This window comes from Gobio gobio (assembly GCF_949357685.1).
Source record: "Gobio gobio genome assembly, chromosome: 16".
In the NCBI taxonomy this organism is placed as follows: Eukaryota; Metazoa; Chordata; class Actinopteri; order Cypriniformes; family Gobionidae; genus Gobio; species Gobio gobio.
In genome coordinates this window covers 6,093,728-6,108,397 of record NC_137109.1, presented here as the reverse complement: position 1 = coordinate 6,108,397, position 14,670 = coordinate 6,093,728, and the positions used below count along the sequence as shown (strand labels likewise).

The 14,670-nt window shown below is 35.8% G+C and overlaps 1 protein-coding gene across 2 annotated transcripts in view; it reads right to left on the bottom strand.

The window, feature by feature from the left end:
• The window catches only part of gria3b (glutamate receptor, ionotropic, AMPA 3b), a 213,026-nt gene that overhangs the window by 46,827 nt on the left and 151,529 nt on the right, over window positions 1-14,670 (bottom strand). For both annotated transcript variants that reach the window (XM_079838982.1, XM_079838983.1), the window contains exon 12: window positions 4,519-4,717. In XM_079838982.1, coding sequence (XP_079695108.1) covers window positions 4,519-4,717 — 199 coding nt within the window. The remainder of the gene's footprint in view (window positions 1-4,518; window positions 4,718-14,670) is intronic.

The window sequence follows — 14,670 nt, the reverse complement described above, 5'->3', positions numbered from 1 at the left end:
TGGCGAGTGATTGGTTAAATGTCTCTAACATGACTGTTGCAGCTCGGCAAGTTTTCTCATGTGAGATGTTATGCGCACACACTGAATTTGGCTTCTCAGTGAGCGCTAAAGTTGTTTTTCTTCTGCATTAGCTTATGTTTTAAAGATTTTTTTGTGGCTATAACCAAAGTAAACTTTTTTTTTTTGCTTTAAAGACATTTTTTGTTAAAATGTTGTAAAGAAACTGAAAAATTGTCACACTTAGTTGTAAATTGTGAACTGTTTATCCTTAATGATTGTTCTTTGCAATTGTATGGCTTACTATGTTTCATTAGAGCTTGTTAATCTTGAATATAACTTTGTTAATAAAATAAAAGTATTGAAAGAAATCTTCATAATCATTTTTAATATGGCAATACTGTCAAACAGATATTCTAACTATAAACAAAACACATATTAGCTCCAATTTTGGTTAAAATGTAAAGTTCATGTATTTGCAGGATAATTAGTTACCAAAAATGTATGTTAAGAATCGTTTTGGGAATCGGATCGTTACTCTTGGAATCGGAATCGGATCGAATCGTTAAGTGCCTTAAGATTCCCACCCCTACTTTACAGTCCCTCCAGAAAAACGCGATTATGCGATCGCGTGATTTAACGCATAATCAGCCAAAGTCCGCATATTCATGCGGGGGCCGCATTTTTTCAAATACGCCGCACTTTCGCCGCATAAATTGCCTATTTCCGCGTGCAAAATATGCGGGGCTATCATGATTTCATAATCCCCGCATTTTCGGTGCAAAAAAAGTCATATATATTAGCAGAAAGTTGAAATTTTTTCGTTTACTTCACACAAGAGCCGCCATTTCCGCCTATTGCCATGGAAACGTTTTGAAGTGACGTGATTACCCGACGCGAACGTCATCGAAAAGCTTCAAACCCCGTGGAGAAACCATAGATACCAGTGAAACCATGATGAAGCACAAACTCCCATTGGCCAACAAAAATAACAGCAAAAGAGCAAAGCAGTTTCCCTGTGTGCTGACTGATTTCAAAACACAGCTTTGAAGCGTTATGAATCAATGAGTCGATTCAGCGGTTTGAAGCGTTATGAATCAATGAGTTGATTCAGCGGTTTGAAGCGTTATGAATCAATGAGTTGATTCAGCGGGTTGGATCGCCAAAGTCACGTATTTCAGCAGTTTGACACGCGATCCGAATCATGAATCGACTCGATGATTCATAGCATCATGATGCTGTGTTTTGAAATCAGTCATCACTATATAAGTCGTTATTTAGTTATTGCACACAATAACTATTATCGTCGCTTCATAAAGTTATTGTAGAACCACTGTAGTGAGATGGACTTTGTAACGACGTCTTTAGTAGGCTACCTTTTATGGGTCTTGAGAGTGTACATTGTGCCAATGGAGGCCTTTCTGAGCCATCGGAATTCAACTAAAATATCTTAATTTGTGTCCAACAACATAAAGGGAAGTCATTAATGACAGAATTTTCATTTTTAGGTGAACTAACCCTTTAAGAGATTGCACTTTGTGCATTGGAAGCACTCAAATGGCTGTTTTGTATAGCGACATCTGTAAAACAGGAAGTTATTTATTAATTTTTTCAGAAGTTGTAGCATATTCCTTTTGTAAAGCTACAGAACTTGATTGACTAAATGTTTTGTAAATTTGAGCCATTATTAAGGTCTTCAATAAAACAAGATGAGAACTTAAATATTCCAGCACTTTCTGTGATGTAGTGCTTTTTTTCTCTTTCTCATCAAACCGCAGTTTTTGCAAGTTCCCGCAATTTTATCGCATAAAATTGCATAAATATCCCGCATTTTTCATCGCATTTTTTACGAAAACGTGCCGCATAATCAAGGATTTTTGCCCGCAACAATCACAAAAAAAAGCTGCATTTTTCTGGAAGGACTGACTTTAAGACAAGTCATTTCACTCAGCGGCCATCTTTGAAACGCCTCTTGGGCATGCAAGGGTCAGCTCCTATCTCTTTAAATGGGGAAACATCAAATTCTCCAAAACTGTTTGGCAAGCTTACGATTAAACTTCATATTTGAAATCACCAATGAAATCTGACAACTGTCTCATAAATTTAGTTTCTATACGCTCGAATCATAACAAAAAACTGTGTTTTTCAGCCTGGATGAAGCTAATGTGCATGCACAGTCCTAAACTGTTTCTATAGCAACCGGAGATTCTGACAGCTGACTTTACTAATCAACAATTGGCTCTTTCATTTAGAAGGCGGGGCTTATTCGCCATATTGGGCGTTGCACTTTCTCCCATTCATAAGTAATCGGAGTGCACCGTCTTCCTCTATATAAAGTCTTTGATTTATTGATCTATTTTTAGGCTACCATTTTTGTCGGTTTAATATGGCACTTGTAGTACTTGTTTCCACCAACCACGACTTGCACGCACAGGATTGTGGGATATCACAGGCAGTGAAGGACCTTCAAAAACCGACCAGATGAAGGCAGCTCAGCAGACACGAGGTTATGCAAATATTGGACTGTAGCTTTCAGATTGAGATTGCATATTGGGCATTGCACTTTCTCCCATTCATAAGTAATAGGAGTGAACCGTCTTCCTATATATATAAAGTCTTTGACCCGACCCTAAACATAATCAATCGAGATAAAAACACATTTGCTGAAGAAACCATGGCATTTTAGTGCTCTGCATCACTGGCTGTACCAGGTGAACTACCCAGCAAGTTTACTACAGTAGTAAGTCTTGGAGTTGATGTGGAAATGTTCAAAATGTATTTCGTTTTTTGAGTTTGGCAAAAATGTAGGCAGAGGCATGTTTTTCCATTGAGCCCGGGGCTTTTAGGTGGATGTATGACATTAGTTCCCCTTAAAATTCCCACAAGTAACCTAGCCAGTAGGTCAAGGTTTGGGTGGTTAGCATAGCGCAGCTCGCTCCTGCTCTCTCTATCGATGGTCTGGTAATTTGTGAGGTTGAGGATCTTTGTGTGGCGTCTCATAGAAAGGCAAAGCAGAACAGCTTCTCTCTGATTGGGTTGTTTGGATTCATACAAAACTTAAAAAAGGAGGGTTCTTTCCCCTTGTTTTTCAACTCAGAAGAGTATCTTTTCACCAGACATGGGCTGCAAAAAAGAGTATGTGACAAAAGAAGTGTGTCCGAATTCACAGTACTCATAAAAGAGAAGGCAAAAAGTATCCAGAGGACCTACTAGATTCTGAAGGGTGCATATGATGGACTCTTTACTGTCCCATGAGGCCACTGGAGAGGATTTGTGAATGACAATGAAGTGACGCAACTGAAGGTCACATGATAACGACAACACATGTCCAGATTACATTCATACTACATAGAACATAGTTTTTAGCAGTCGTAAAGTACCTACTCAAGAGAGTATGTGATTTTGGACGCAGCCATCCTTCATTCTCCACACCTAGTCCCTGGTCAAGTGACAGTTTGGGGATTGTAGTTCTTTATTGTCGGCCATTTTGTAACTGGCCTCTACGCATGGGATTCTGGGAGTCGTAGTTTAGGTGGAAGGCCGCCAACCACCTCGCTGGGATGTTCCTCCCATCTAATACACACTCTCAAGGGATGCCACAATGGCCAAATATATCATTATATGGTAGAAAATAAACTTAAAAGTGTGAAAATGCCTTTGAGAGGGGCAAAATCAGCCAATCAGCTGCACTGAGATCGCTGAGTAATTAGTAATTAATTAGCAAGGTAAACACGACAATTCTCTTGCACTACTTCAGCAGGTTTTATCTTAAAAAAATAGTGATCATCATGTCCATTTCATGAATGAATCCCTCAGTTCCTGGCAACAAACTGAATTGGTTAGCAAAGTCTCAATCAGTGTGTGATTCAGCTCAGTCTGATTTGTTCGGAGTGGTTTCTCATGGCGTAAAACAACGGGATCCAAATGATTCCTGGATGAAGTAGATATTTACCCCTTAATCCACTAATAAGCCTGCAAATGTACCGTCTCTCAGGAATGAAGGAGGTTCAACACCTGCATGTTCGGCTTATTAATGACTCTTGAATTGAACTCTTGAGCTTGTGAATCACAATTTTCCAACCCTAATATTACACAAAAGCACTAGAGAGAAGTTTGTGAGTGCACTACTGTCACCTCAACACACACATTCGTTTTGTTTGTAAAGTGTGCTTGTACTGTGAGTCTTTAGAGTAATTGTCACTTGGTTTGATATTTCATCTAATGCAATGACATTTAGAAATGTTAAAAGTGTGTCGATGTCATTTTTGAGGCCACTGTTATGCTATTCCACTGTCTTATCAACAGGGATGCGTGAGCAAACACAAACACGTAAATAATAATTAACAGAAAGAAATGCTCGGCAAAGACTACAGATGGGAGCCTTTTTTCTTTGTGTTCTTTGTGATTACTGTAAACTAAAGGATGGATTCGGATCTGAGAGCGTGCGCAGCCATTGAAGTGTTGTAATTCAGCTGGAGATCGGTGCAGAAGAGTGACTCTCTCAAACGGGACGAGACTCACCCTAAAGAACTCTTTGGTTGATCCTGAGTCCAGGGTTCCGTATGCGATCTCTGTTTGTTTGGCTAGATCTTCAGCGCTCTCTATGGGAGAGACCATCCTCTCTACTGTGAGGAAGGCAGCCAGGTTAGCCGTGTAGGACGAGATTATGATGAGGGTGAAGAACCACCAGACGCCTCCCACTATTCTGCCCGATAAGGACCTGATGAGCAAACACAAACATTCAGGCTTTGAATACTTTCCTGATGCAATATATCAACTTCACAAACATGCATTTCTGTGTGTATCGGTCACAACATATCCTACCCCTAAAAACCCAGTCCTACCCATAACTTATCCCTAAAATTTGAGGGAAATGATGAATAACACTGATGTAGAAGCACCTAATCCAAGGTTGTAAGCCTAAACTTGACGTAAACTGTCTAATTGCTCAACAAAGCATCATAGTGAAACACAGATTAAACTAACTAGCATTTTCTTGCATTGGCCGATTTAAGCCTAGCCCAAGTTAAAGGGATAGCTCACCCAAAAATGTAACTGTCATCATTGTCTCACCATCATGTCATTCCAAACCCATAAGAACTGAGAGGTTTCTGTCCCCTCATTGAAAGTCTAGGTAACTAAAACTTAGAAGACACAAAAATATATATATATTTTGTTTTTTTTCTCACATTTAAATGCACATACAAGAGCGCATCACATATGTAACCCTGGAGCACAAAACCAGTCTCACAGGGAATATTTGAGGCAATAGCCAACAATACATTGAATGGGTAAAAATTATAAATTTTTATTTTATGCAAAAAATCATTAGGATATTAAGTAAAGATCCATTCCATGAAGATATTTAGTACATTTTCTACCGTAAATATAACACAAATGTATTATTATTTGTAATATGTACTGCAAAGGATTTCATTTGGACAACTTTTTTAGATTTTTTTGCTCCCTCAGATTCCAGATTTTCAAATAGTTGTATCTCAGCCAAGTATTGTCCTATCCTAACAAACCATACATCAATGGGGCTTATTTATTCAGATTTCATATGATTTATAAATCTCAATTTCAAAAAATGTAACCTTATGACTGGTTTTGTGGTCCAGGGTCACACATGGTATACATGGATGCTTGTGCATGATGCATAAAAACCAGTGATGGGAATAACGGCGTTATAGATAAACGGCTTTACTAACAGAATAATTTTTTTCAGTAACGAGTAATCAAATGAATTACTGTTTCTCCCATTACAACGCCGTTCGCGTTACTGAGAATAAAATGCGGCGTTACTATAATTGAGCTCATTGACTCTGTCTGTCGGACCTGCAAAGTGTTTTTTTTATCTGGTTGGATGGTGTGTGTGTGTGGGTGAGTGCAGGTATGCGTGCATGCCATGCATGTTTTTGGTACACATAACTGATGATGATTGGTGGGTGGGAGACAAGGTTGAGGTTTATAGGTTGAGTTCACACACACACACCTATGACACACACACACACACGCACCAACGACCAGGAGGAGTCAGAGCGATGGAAAGTCCAACGACTTCAAAGGTAGCTTTCGCAAACTGGAAGTCTTAAGCGCTACTTTTCCCTCGTTGAGGTGAAAGGTAAGAATATTTATGTAACGTGCAACTTATGCCCAGGAAAAAAGAGTCTCTCCACGCCGGTGGCCAGTCATTCTAATCTAATGAAGTCTCACATCATCACAGCCACAACATTAGTGGCTAAAAACCCAGGTGATAACGTGAGCTCCACTACCAAAGGAGTAGTATAGTACTAATAATATTTACACAATATTTACACTATAGTAGGTCTACTGATAATATTTACAATACCTAATGTATTGAATTTGATAGGTGTCTCTCACATTGTCCCACAGCAACATTACAATAGTGTACATTAATGTACAATAATAATAATTTATTCTATTTAGTGTCCAATTCATTTATTTAACATATTTAATATTGGGGGCATCCAAGTTATTTGACATATTTGAACATTTGAAGATGATAAAAAGTAACTCATTAGTTACTTTCCCTGGTAATTAGTTACTTTTATAATGATGTAAATCAGTTACTAACTCAGTTACTATTTGTAAGAAGTAACTATAACTAATTACTTTTTAAAGTAACGTGCCCAACACTGATTAAAAAACAATGAGGTTTGTTCTAGTGACACTGCATGAAAACACTGAAATCCGGCACTATCCGGGCATGGTATACTCCTGTGTAATTTGATGTTTACCGGATGTATGTGGGAAAAAGCGGATCAGAGTAACACGGAACAGTATATTTCCAGAAAAACCCGGAAACCTCACGTATGCGGACGTATACAGGAATCCGTGAAATTTCACGGACATATACAGCTGAAACACTGCTGGGTGTGCTAGGACTGAAGACTGTTAGGTGTGAAGAAGACCTTTCATATGTTAATGACTGACACTTGTGCTGGCTGTTCTCAGAGGGAGGGGGGGCAGGGGAGCACTTCAGGATTGAGAATTATCTCTGGTCTACTGTAGGCTACAGCAAACAAGCTTTTTACACAGAAAAAAGAATTCTTAAGGCCCTGAAACACTAAACTGAACTAGCAATGACTAAAGCCGACTGTGGGGTTGGTTCACGTTGCCTGGGTCTGGGCCAAACCATCAGAATGGTGTGTCAGGGCCTTAAAACCACTGCATGAAAAGAGTCTCTAAATCAAATATTTTTTATAAAAACAGTACAAAATAAAAACCCTGTCTGAACAAATACGTTCACAAAAAAATCTGAATATGTAATGAAATAAACAAAGAAATGTCATGGAATTAACAAAGGATAATTAACCAAACATTTTAGACTATCCCCAAACAATTTTTGCAAAGTTTTACAAATTGTAGGCAATAATAGAATTAAATAAAAAGGAGATGAAATGTGGAAAATGAAAAAGTTTGTTTTAAAAACACCAAAAACTGATATGCTCAAAATAAAAATATGGAATAAAAAAGAGCAGGGATTCACTTGCTCAAGAAACACAGAAACACAAGCAGATCTTTCAGCTCTGCAACTATTAACAAAAAGTGTCACTCCAAGATTCTTAACTATAACACGCTGCAAAAGAGGGGCATTTTGAGGTTTGAAATCCACCACTCACAATAGATGTAGGTGCAACCAATAAGGTTACCAATAAAAATAAGGCAACCAATAAAATAATCCTAATTTTACAGAAAAAAACGTCAGTTTTTTACAGTATTTTCTTGTAATTTTGAATTATGTTTAAAACAATGTAAAATTACAAACAATATCTAAATAAACAACTTGACTGTTATTTTAAGGATTATATCATTAATGACAAATTACAGTAATTCTCATTTTTTTATACAGGAACATCACTGTATTATTTTTCTGTTTTCATAAATAACAAATTCATGCAAAATTACAAACAATATCTGTAAATTAACAACTGTAATACAATATTTAGCTCATTATATAAAAGGTTTATGTTTATGTCCATACTAACAATTTAACATTATTCTTTGTCTTTTTAAAGTAAATCTTATTAGTTTTATATTTACACTGTAAGAATAAAAACCTTTAAAAAAACAGCAGCTACAGCTGCAAAACAAAAACCGTAAAATAAGTCAAATATCTTAAGTCAAATAAAGTTAAAAAACTTCACAGAAATTTACATTAAACGTTTTAGAGAAAACACTATTAGTTTACAGATTTTTCCTTATTTAAATTAAGATATTTTACTTTAATTTTCTGTTTTACAGTGAAGGTGTATTTTTACATTCAAACTGGTTTTACATTCAATTCTGGATACAAATATAACAAAATATATAGCAAACTAAATATCAAACAATAATTGTTTTTAAAGAGTACAAATCTGCACTGCTCTCCAGGTTGAAACTTTCAAGCCTCTGCCCACACCACAAAACACCATTTGACCAATTAATTAAATATAACAGCAAATAAAAATAAATATACACATTTTCTAACTGTTGTTTAAAACAAGTTTTTTTCTATATTTGCCAGGCTATTTGCTGTCTTTCCGTGTTCTTTTGAGCGTGATTGGTCAATCTGAACGTCATCCAGAAATCTGGCCAATGACAGTGCGCGCCTTCAGTTTGAATTATACACCCGTTGTCGTTGCTCGTGGCTCGCGGGGACGCGACGCGATCGCGGCGTCTAATCTTCAACAGGACGGCTTCTTCTGTCCATTAATGGCATTGCATGGATCATTTTAAACCTGTTAAAATCTTATTTTGGACGAATTTTGATTGTGGGATGTCGACTGAGAACGAAAAAACATGAATACGAACAGACTAAGGTTTCAATGGCGGACAGCAGACGGCAGAAGGTAACGTAAACCCCTTTATATTTTTTCTACTGCTTATCAAGATATAACGTTAGTGCATTAAAGTCATATGCTAATCGTGATTAACTTACATATTCTGTTTCTGTGTTTTGTTGTAATATTGTTAAGATAGGGCTGGGTGTTATGGCGATCTGATGATACTGACTATTGTTAGTGATTTTGCTGTAAACGTTAACATTACCGTTTTATATTGCGGAATGGGAATATAGCGTATATAACGCAGCACTGACTGTACTAAAACTTTTTGACATTTTGACAAGGAAACATGCATGAATGTAGAATAATGAACGGGACATGCATGTGTTAAAATAAGCCTCTCTCAGACAGCAGGCGATCCCGAAATCAATTATCTTTCTGTAAAATGCACACAATTATCTCAGAAACCTTGTCATGTGAGGTATTTACTTGATTTAAACAGTCAGTTATGTCTTAAGTAAGTTAAACAGTTCAAGTTAACGTGGGGAAACCCGGATGCGTGTCATTCTGTGCATCCGTTCTTAAAGGGGCTGCAGCTTTGTCATAATTTTAATAAAACAAAAGAATAGAGAAGACCTTCTGCTTCTTTTAGAATCAAGTGATATTAATTAATTGAATATCATACAGTGAAGACTTTTAAAGCAGTATTATTCTGTAGCATTTTAATAAAATATCCATCAAAATATATATATATTGTGATATCGTTATTGTAAAATAAAATTTCTCATGTATGTATAATTATATGGTCATAATGCCCATCCCTACTGTCAGCTAGTTTTAAGATCAAGCTTGTCATAAAATGTAACAGAGTTTTGGAATGAATAATCTGAGATCATGTACTCATTCAGCAGAGAGGACAGGAAAACACCATACTTGGACTCTGAAGAATTATAGGCAAACCAGGATTTTGGATCTACTGTAAAGTTTTTGTATGGGCCTGGTGAGTATGTTTTGCAAGTCCATGTCCGTAAGTTGATAATTAATATTAATGTTTTATCAAACAAATTAATATTCATTTGTGTGTGTGCATGTTTCTTCCCCCCTCATGATCCAGAAGTTTTGGATCCATGATCCTGAAGAACTTTTACAGATGTTGACCCTGAATGTGTAAAAGGTAATCTTAAAAATGTTGTCATTTTAATATTCTCTGTTTTTTTCTGTAATGTAGACGCATGCGTTTTCTGTGAAGTTGCTTTGAAACAATATCAGGGTTTTTTCTACATTGAACAAATCAAAAAAAAAATTTTTGTCCCGCCAAAGCCTTATTTGTTGAGTTATTGTGATTTATGAGTGATGTAGAACAGATAACTGCTGCGCTTGCGTTAACTGAGTGACAGAGAGAATGACCAGTGAGCTCATCCCTCGCTCGCACTCTCTCTGTCTTCAAAATAAGCATTCTTAGCTTTCTAATGTTTCACATTTTACGTTAATCAAAATCAAAAGGTCGGAAGACTGAATCCATGTTGCACGTGGCGCTATCAGACGATGTCTTCCTTTAATTACCGCTGGGTGTGAAATGCGCTCAAAAAACATTGACTGATTCTCTGACCAGCTGACATAAAGCATACTTTCAATAAACAGGAAACAAATCCTATCCGGTTATGAAGTGTTTTCTGTGTGTTGACAAATCTTTCGCGATGTTCTAACAGACGGGATTCACACACAACGCGTCTGCTAATGTCCGATTCGCCACCTAATGACTCCTTTGAACCGAATCATTTTAACGACTGGTTAGAACTGATCTGTCCAACACTGAACTAACGAATTAGTTTAATAATTTACTCAGAACAACACCTGAAATGAGAACACAAGTGTGCTTACCCACTTTAGCAAGAGTGGATAGTAAGAATTATTTTTAATTATCAACAGTCTTTCAGCTTATTTATGTGGACAATGTGTAGTAAAATAAAATAGCCTAAAATCATTTAGTTTAGACTGGAGTGAGGTGAACCCAGAACAAATTTGTTGTTAGCTAGCTGATTGTATATGGCAGAAAATTGTATATGGCAGAAAATTAGGCTATTTGTTCATTTTTTTAATACTATTTTTTTAATATTGATATGATTATATACCAAAACAATTATCAGTAAATAGTGTAAAAATGAGGAACAAAAACAAACATCAAGGTATCAAAATAAGCAAAAGTTACAAACTTTTTTTGAATTTATTTCAAATTTATTGTCAGTTTTGCGCTTGCAGATCAAGTGGGTAGGGTATTTTTTTTTACCGTGCGTATGTGTGTGTATGGATGACCATGTCTGTCAGCCACCACCGAAGACCATTTTTGACCCAGGAAAAACCCTGAATATGTATTGTGAAAAGCGCTATACAAATACATTTTAATTGAATTGTTTTACTTACTTTTATTGGCATTAACTATATATTATTAATGTATTATTTGGCAGGTCGCAAGATGTATTTTATTTTGTGAGACTTTGCTGAGGAAGTATTCTTTGGCTCAGTCTGAAAAGGCCCAGAAAAGAAACACTATGAAGAACATCACACAGAACCGTCAGAGAAAGAGACGGGTAAGTTAAGAAACCGGTTAAGCTTTTTCCCTCCAGAATGTTATTATACTTCTCTCTGAGTTTTAGTGGTTCATTTACTGTCATGTTTTGCAGTTGCTGGAGACCAGGTCCAGGGTTGCACAAACCAACACAGAACCTGTGGAAGACCGCAACTATAGACCTGATGTCTGATGAAGATGCTGCTGTTGTTGATGGAAGGCCAGTGTGGATGGTTAGGCTAGCTACTACAAACCAGACTAGACTGACCCACGCTACGCATCACATCACCAGCCCATCACGGCAGTTTGAAAAAATGTTCAAAACTCAAACAACATTGTGTTAGAGTTGGTCACAATTCTTTTATAATTATAATTTTAATATTCAATTGTTCCATTTTATATTTTCTTTATTCCTATGTTTATATACTTATACTTTTATTGGTTCCCATATATAGAGTATTTACATATATTTTATATACACTTTTTAATTTATAGATTTCTTTGTCTCGTTTTATATTGTATACTTTGTATGTTTGTTCCTTTTTAGATGTCCATGTTGCTTTTGATCTCCACGTTTTGTATTGTTGTTCCTCTTACGTCGCCTTCCTTTAGAAACATTTTGTTCACTTATCTTTTCCCCCATTAATTTTAATGTATGTTTATAATGCTCTTTGTTCTTTTTATTTGGTTATATTGTTTACTTGGAATATTTATATGTATTTTAATATATTTTATATACACTTTTTTGTCTTATAAATTTATTGTTCTCATTTTATATTGTTTAAGTTGTATATTTATTCTTTTCCTTTTTATGTTCACTGTGTATTTTATTCCTTTACATCTCTATCTTTTAAATGCATTTTGTTCATTTTTTTTCCCTTTTTGTTTCTTTACCAATTCATTTTAACGTATATTTATGTTCTTTGGACTGTTTATATTTTTACATTTGTTCCTTTACATTTTCATCCCTTTTAAATACATTTAGTTCACTTGTTTTTGTTTCACCATTGTTTTAATGTTCATTTATAATGCTGTTAAGAATGTTGTTGTTTTTTATACCTTTTTAATAAATATTTCAGACTTTCTCAAATTGTTTTGTGTGTATTTTTCTTTTGGGAGGGAGAGGGGATTAATTTTTATATATATATATATATATATATATATATATATATATATATATATATATATATATATATATATATATATATATATATATATATATATATATATATATATATATATATATATATTAATGAGCAAAATCTGCATAGCTGGCCTATAACCAATCAAGTCCCTATGCTACAAAACCTAGCCCACCCTTAGCCTTAGAAGTAACCAATAAAGTCACTTGACTGGGTTTTCAATGCGCCCTGTCCTCCAATAGCAGTCTGGGTTTTGGGAGTGGTTTAAAAAAAAACAACCAATCCAGTTTGAGATGAAGGACCAATAGGGGATGGAAGGCAAAGCTGTTTAGAGGTGTGAAAATGTCTCCTGGGAAAAACTTGATGGGATTATTTGCCATGGCAACAAATGGCTGTAGCATGGGAGTATACGGCCACAACATACATCCGATTTGGTACCATTTCGGATGAATACGGACATATACGGATCCATGGAATTTGACCTATCCGGCCAGTATACTCCTGGATTCTTCCGAATTTCAGCAGTGTATACAGGAGTATCCTGGTCCGGATACACCTTTTTTCATGCAGTGTGAGTGACACACAGAAACACACACACGTTCGCTTAAATGGGGGCATCGCCCTAAGCCGCACACCCTAAACCTACCCATTATAAAAAAATTCTGCATTTTTACATTAAAAAAAAAAAAAAAATATATATATATATATATATATATATATATATATATATATATATATATATATATATATTTTTTTTTTTTTTTATACCAGTTTTACAAACGAGGACGTCCCCAAAGGGAGGTTTTTGGAGATTTTGCTCACTTCTGGGTACAAATTTGTTTCCAAAATATGAAAGTAGATACACACACACACACACACACACACACACACACACACACACACACACACACACACACACACACACACACACACAAGCTTCTGTGTTTGCCAAATGCACATGTATGTGAGTTGATCGTTTAGATGTGAAACACCATTTGTTCATCATATGAAGTGATAATGCTCTTCAGTAGACTTGGATTAAACTGCTCGATTCATATGGATTTGTTTTAAGGTGCATTTATGAGCTTGTTGGATCTTTTACCACCTTTCAGCGGAGGGACAGAAACATCTCAGGTTTCATTAAAATGTCTTAATTTAAAGTCTTATGGGTTTGGAAGAGCATGAGGGCGAATACATGATTAAAGAATTATCATTTTTGAATAAACTATACCTTTAAGCCTAAAAAGAACATTAGATTAGGCATTTTGTTACAAATCCGTTTATAATGTTTTTGGTGAATTTGGTTATCACAGAGGAAGCGATTGCACTGTCAAAGCGTTGTGTCTCATTCTTAGTGCAAGTAGTTGATCATCTCTATTCTGCTGTATCAAATCATCTCCACATGTTTTATTTCTCAACTGTATTTGTTCTTCGTTCATCCACTTTATTTAGATCCGTGACTTGCCTGAGCTTCAGTTTAGCTACACGGAGAAGCGCTTTTTGCAAATGCAATATATTCACATGTAAGTATGTTTTTTTTCTTTTCTTCCCTTGGGCTAAATGTCGGGCAGTTTGGCCTTTAGAAGACTATTCACTTTGTGAAATACACATACAGAATGAAAGTAGAAACTCTAATATAATTATTGAGTTTTGGATTAACATGGCTTTTAATAACACTGTAGAGCCATTTGGAAACTAGTCTGTGGCGATACAGTCATGTAAGATGTAATAGCCAATCAATGCTGTACAGCGTTCATCATAACTGTGTTACAGATCAGGGCCGAATGCGAAAGCTGCAGGCAGGACTGCACTGACGGGGAAAGGAAATTACATCAATCTAGTGCAAGAACCATACATTAGTGTAGTTTTAGAGTTAGTATGCTTGCATTAATATGAATTAAATTGAGTATGAATATAACGTCACGTCATTTCAACTTAAAACGAATCAAAATTATAATCTCAATCGATCAATGTGCCATCTCATGTCAGAAAATGGTCTTCTCTGTTATTTATTGAGATATTTTGAATATCTTATATAATATCTGATATTGAGAAATGTATGAATCTTTTTTTCATTGAATGCTCAGTTGACAGCCGGGAATTATAAGGGACTCTGAAAAATGATCTATGACAGCGTGCCGCACAATGGAGTCATTATTAATCAACTTCCTGCTGT